The sequence below is a fragment of the Nestor notabilis genome, unplaced genomic scaffold (genome assembly GCF_000696875.1).
Source record: "Nestor notabilis isolate BGI_N333 unplaced genomic scaffold, ASM69687v1 scaffold20843, whole genome shotgun sequence".
NCBI lineage: Eukaryota > Metazoa > Chordata > Aves > Psittaciformes > Psittacidae > Nestor > Nestor notabilis.
The window spans coordinates 5,219-11,005 of record NW_009923561.1 but is presented as its reverse complement, the minus strand read 5'-3'; the positions used below and the strand labels follow the sequence as shown (position 1 = coordinate 11,005).

General features: G+C 53.2%; 1 protein-coding gene across 1 annotated transcript in view; it reads left to right on the top strand.

Annotated features, from left to right (window-relative positions):
* Positions 1 to 203: 203 nt before the first annotated feature.
* The window catches only part of ZDHHC18 (zinc finger, DHHC-type containing 18), a 7,545-nt gene continuing 1,961 nt past the window's right edge, over positions 204 to 5,787 (top strand). Inside the window, exons 1-5 of the mRNA XM_010012219.1 lie at positions 204 to 358; positions 2,050 to 2,199; positions 3,621 to 3,758; positions 4,241 to 4,289; positions 4,747 to 4,849. Of these exons, the coding sequence (XP_010010521.1) occupies positions 2,055 to 2,199; positions 3,621 to 3,758; positions 4,241 to 4,289; positions 4,747 to 4,849 (435 nt within the window). The 5' untranslated portion in view covers positions 204 to 358; positions 2,050 to 2,054. The remainder of the gene's footprint in view (positions 359 to 2,049; positions 2,200 to 3,620; positions 3,759 to 4,240; positions 4,290 to 4,746; positions 4,850 to 5,787) is intronic.

Here is a 5,787-nt window from a genome sequence, read left to right as displayed (position 1 = left end):
TCGTGAAGGGCAAAGAGGTTGTGTGCAGGGGCTTGTACTGTGGAGACACTGTCTTCCCAGTGCCACTTGTGCTTTCTGGGCTGGCTTTTGCTGTTCCAGAGGTCTCCCCAAAGCAGCACTGCTTCAGCCCACTTCCCGTGATAGCTTATGGTGTGCAGTGTTCCAGCTGACTTCTTTGTTTTCTGTTTTTCCAACAGCTGCCCCTTCCTTGCCACTCACCTCACCTTGGCCATCCCCATCATTGCAGCCGTCCTCTTCTTCTTTGTCATCAGCTGCCTGCTGCAGACCAGCTTCAGAGACCCAGGTATCCTGCCCAGAGCCACCCCCAGTGAGGCTGCAGACCTGGAAAAGCGGATTGGTGAGACTCCTGTTCCCTCTCTTCTGTCTGCTCGGTGCATGCCCATGTGTGCACGTGTGTTTTGGGCTCGGTGAGTCTCCTTTCTTGGGCCCTGGCTCCTGACCAGTTGTCCAGGGGGAGAAGAGGCCAGAGTATCAGACTGTGAGGCTTGACAGTGTCCTAGGAGTCCTGGTGAGAGAGGTGCACCAAGCTCTTGTAGCACAGCAGGCAGGTGCTTCAGAGAGAGCAGCTCAGAGAAGCAGAAGTGAGGGTTGTTTCTGTTCAGCCCCATCGCTTTCCCAGGCAAATCCCTGGACAGCAGCTCAAGGCTGTGCCTGTTCCTGCCCCCAGGACACCACCTGAGTGGGCAGCAGTTCCTCTGAACATTGTCCACCCTGAGAGGAATCTGCCCCTGTACCACCCCCTGCAAAACACCAGTGCTGAGGACGTGGGGTAATTAATTTAAGCATGAATGCTTCTTCAGATTACGATTTGCCATTGAACCTGCTGTGCTGCAAGGTCGTCTTCATTGTGGTGCTTTCTAACAGTATGCTAATGTTTGTCCCCATCTGCAAACCGCAGTGTCACGCTGCTTTGGTGGTGGCCAGGAAGGTGTTTGCATCCAGCAGCTGTGGACCTTGTTGGTGTGACCTGTAGTATCAAATGCTTTAGCAAAGCTAATGTGAGACAGCTTGAATGTGCCCCGCTGCAGACAGTTGCAAGGCAGTAATTCTACAGCTGACTAAAAGAATGGGTTTAAAATCTCCTCAGAGTGGTGATCCATGTTTCTATTTATAAGTGCCTGAAGCAGTAATCTGGCTGCAGATGCTGCCTGATGTGCCAGCTGTTACTGCTCATATAATCAGCTTCTTATCCTTTTAGTGCTCACTGTTACATCTCTATTTGCAAAGACTTCCTCTTTGGAGTTGGAAAAGGGCTCTTCTAAGAGTGACTAAAATAAAGGAATAACCTCCAGCATTGCAAGTGTGATACAGAGGTTTTCCACATCACACTTCAGCTCGGCAGAGAAAGCGTCTCCAGCTGCCAGTCCCCAGTGAATAATGAAGTGCCAGCACACACACGTGCTGTGTCCCTAAGAATCCTCAAGTTGGAACTTCAGAGGAGGAATCCTCTTGTGCTCCTAACACACTCATGTCAAATTTCAGTGCAGTCTGCCTGGAGCATTCGAGACCTGCTCACTCTCCTCCCCCGTGGTGATGGAAATGAGTCTCTTGAGCTGCTGGCTCCAACTGTGGGTTGGCAAGTGGTGTGTGGTGGTGGCAGGGAGGCTTCTGCTGAGGTTACCCTGATTGCTGTAACCTGGGTGCTTGCAGCAGAGGAGGAACCACGCGTGTGTGTTAACAGATTATGTTGCTTCCTTGGGATCTGTTAGACACGCAGAGATGAGTTGGTGTAACTGGGCACTGCTGCTTTGATGCTCACTATTTATTATGTTCTCAAAGCACTGGGCAAATATTAGTTCCCCTCAGCACCCCTGCTATTGAACAGACAAGGAAAGGACATAAATAATGCTGCGAGGAGCTGAGTGGAGTTTCTGGCTGCCTACCCTGCAACAGCCCCTCTAGGCTGAGCTGCCTCTTAGCTTCTGCTTAAAATCAAGAGATGCCAGTCCCTTACCCTGCCTGGTGGGTGGTGTGTGGGGGCTTGGGTTTCACCTGCCCTGCTTTGACGGTCCCTCCCTGCCCCTGCAGACAGCATGGGCACCTCCACGTACCGCCCGCCCGCCCGCACGATGGAAGTGGTCATAAACAAGTACGTGGTGAAGCTCAAGTACTGCTACACCTGCAAGATGTTCCGCCCTCCGCGTACCTCTCACTGCAGCGTCTGTGACAACTGTGTGGGTAAGCCCAGAAAGGTGCTGATACCTCGTAGGGGAGCATGTTTTATGTTCCTGGACTGCTTGCCTTTGCTTCTTATAAAGGATTAGATACCCAGTAGTCTTTCTTCTTCCTGTTTAAGATGAAAGCAACGCCAGTGCAGTGGCTCAGGGCAAGGGGGCAGCATGTCTGAGAATCTGTGCCTCTGTTTTCCCGCTATCCAGGAGGATGCACTGTGAAATGCAGCTAAGGCCTCCACCCAACACGAGGTTTGCTGCTGGCTTCTTGTTGTCTGTGGCCTTGCTGTCACCAGGCTGGTAGAGGCACCACCAGAGATGCTGGTTGAGCTCTTCTGGATCCTCTCTGAATGTGGTGGCGCAGGAGAGAATGAACAAAGACCTGAAGAAAAGCCTCTGATGGCTCCGTGCAGGCGTGGGGCAGCTGCAGGGGGGCTCCCACCACAGTCTCAGTGCACCAGAGCAACTTGAACTGGCAGCAGGGTGCCGTGTGATTTAGGGGCATGCCCAGAGAGTTTACCCCTTGTGCAGTTGCTCCTGGTTGTGTGTCATAGGGATGTTTTATGCTGTCTTCCAGGGCAGCCTGAGGCGCAGTTGCGGGACCCCAAGGTTCTGGTTTGGGAGTAGTTTGGGAGTTTCCAAGTGTCCTGTGTTTGAGCATAGCCACGAGTGGCTCTGACCCCTCCTTGCTCTGGAGAGCAGCCGTGGCTGAGGCGCTGTTTGAAGAGGAGGGGAGCAGGCATGTGCCTGCTTTATGTGCCACGGGCTTTGTTTGCGTTGGTGGCCCATGCAGAACAGTTAGTCTGAAATGCAGCCCTTTCATTGGAAGGCAGCCTCGTGGGGAGTGTTTCCAGCTACGCTGCACCTGCCCTGGCTTCCCGGGCAGTTTCTGTGGGTTGAGAGGTATGTCTGTATACCTGTGAAAACGGGTTTGTGCCCTGCAGAAGGCGGGGGAAGCTGATGGGCAGAGGGGGAGCAGCACCCCGTGCTGTAGGTACTGGAAAAACTGCTGCACTTTCCCTGTTCCCTTTCAGTTTTAGTAATGGTGGATGTTACCAGTCACGAGGCTTGTATTTACGTAGCGTTTGGTGACAGGAAAGGTTTGGCCTTTGATGATTGAAAGGGCATGTGAGGAGGCAGCAGTGTTCTTTGAAACTTCCTGCTAACCAGGGAGGTTCTGGTCTCAGGGTGGTGGATGGAAGTTCAATTTGTAGCCTCTGGTTTTCATGGTATCACAGAGTGTTTGGGTTGGAAAGGACCTTAAGATCATCCAGTTCCAACCCCTGCCATGGGGAGGGACACCTCACACTAGACCATGTCACCCAAGGCCTTGAACACTGCCAGGGATGGGGCATTTCAGAGGCTCAGCAGAGTTTGCTGTGTTCCTGCAAGGTGACAGGAGTTTCTCACCGTGTCCCTTTGTTTCAGAGAGGTTTGATCACCACTGCCCCTGGGTGGGCAACTGCGTGGGGAAGCGCAACTATCGCTACTTCTATGCCTTCATCCTCTCCCTCTCCTTCCTGACAGCCTTCATCTTCGCTTGTGTCGTCACCCACCTCACCCTGCGTAAGTACCTGCAGCGCCGTGTGCCGTGCTCCCGGCCGCGAGTGACTCGGGGGAGCACTGGCTCCCTGTTCCTCTTGGACAGAGTGTAGGAGGGGTCCAGATAGTTTAGATGAGGCTTTTTGGCTCAGGTGGCCTTAATAATTGTGGTCTCAGACTGCAGAGAGCCTCAAACCCACCGCGCACTTCACTGCTGGGGGACCTTGAGAGCTTGTGAGTGGGTTATCCCCTCCCAACAAATGAGTTGCTGGGTGCATCTGCTCTTAACCTGGGAAGTTGGGTGAACCAGGAAGGTGACTTCCTGTCAGCCCCAGATCTGGAGCTGTGTCTGTGCATTGCCATTTCTGCAGTTCCAGCCTGCAGAGGTTTCTCAGGCAGATCCATAAGCCCACAGCGGGGTGGCTGCATGCTCAGGAGTGCTGTGTTGGCTGGAGGTGCAAGGCTGCCTGGTGGGATGTTGTTCCTTGTCCCGTTTTGCTTTGCAGGCTCTCAGAGAGATGGATTCCTCACCACTCTGAAGACAACACCTGCAAGATATCCTTCTGATGCCATCAGCTGCTCACACTGTAGAGCACTGGTGCAGCAGCACTGATGCTGTAACAGGGGATGCAATGAGCTCTTTGTGGGGTCACCCTGGTGTACTTCCTACAACTTAATTTAGTCCCCTCACTACCTGTTTGGGGCAGGCAGACACCTCTTCATCTGTATGCTGATAGCACTGCCAAATGGGCAAGACCTTTAGTTCACCATCAGGGCCTTGGGGTGGGTGGCAAAGTTGTTTCCCAGTTTGCAGTTCTACATGGAAAGGGAAGCAGTTGGAGCAGGCTGTGCCTTGGTGGGTGCCTGCAGAATGGAACAGGGAATGGGAACCTTGCTGGGATATTCTCTTGGCCTGGTGTGTGTGTGATCGCAGCGCACACCTCCCAGAACAGTCCTCTCTCTCCTCGCAGGATGGTTTTGTTCCCTGAGACTTCCTTGACTCTTGTTTCACTGTGCTGGAGCTGGTGATTTGCTTTTTCTCAGTCTGGTCTATTTTGGGCCTCTCAGGTTTTCACACTTATTTAGTTGCCTCCAACCTGACGACAAACGAAGATGTAAGTATCTGGATGCTTGTCCTTCTGCAGGGCCAGCCCTGGTCCTTCCTAAAGCAGAGGTGAGGTTTCCAGGGGATCCTTGGCTGCCTGCCTCAGTGCAGTATCTCGATAGGGCATGCTGCCTGTGCTGCCTGTGCTAATCCACTGCAAAGCAAACAGCCGGCACCCAAAGCGCTAAGGGCAAAGCAGCACCCAGCAGCGGGGGACCGTGCCACACGTGGTGCTTGGCAGTGTCAGGCTGTGGTGGTCAGTGTCTGAAAGGTCACACGTGTGGTTTTTTTCCAGTCTGTTTGTGGCCTGACTTAAAATGAGGAGTTCTGAGATGATAAAAGGTAGGCTGGCCCAGAGATTCATTTGGGTGTTGTCTCGGAACATGGGTGAGCTTAATTCAGCATCCTGTGTAACCACAGGTTTCCTCTGAGAGCCTGGGCAAGTCCCTTTGTCTCTATCAGTTCCTCATGTCTAGTAGGCAAATAATGTGCAGGCATCTCCAGACATGAGATTTACCTTAAAGTCTGGGGTGACTCCAAGGGCCAAATGAGCACCCTGAGCAGGGCAGATTGTACGGAAAAGCAGGATCTGTCTAGTCCGTGAATCAAAATTCACCCAGAAGTACCTGTACCAGCAGTACCAGCTGGAAGCTCCCAGCACTGCAGAAGGCATCTTTGCATCCCTTGTTTCACTTTTCCCCCTTTCCTCTCCACCCTTCTGCCACATTCAGAGGTGTTGGCAGGGCTGCACGAGCCCGGGAGGGTGAAGCTGATGGAGGCTGCACCCCCGTGCTGAGAGCACCGGGTCTGAAGCACGTGGCCCGTTGCCTCTCTGGCTGCATTGCCCACGTTGCCAGCCTGATGCTGCAACTGGTGAGAGGAAGTAGAAACAAAAGGAGGAAATGTGGTGGTAAATGGTTCACTGCAGGCGGGGGGACGGGGGCCAGG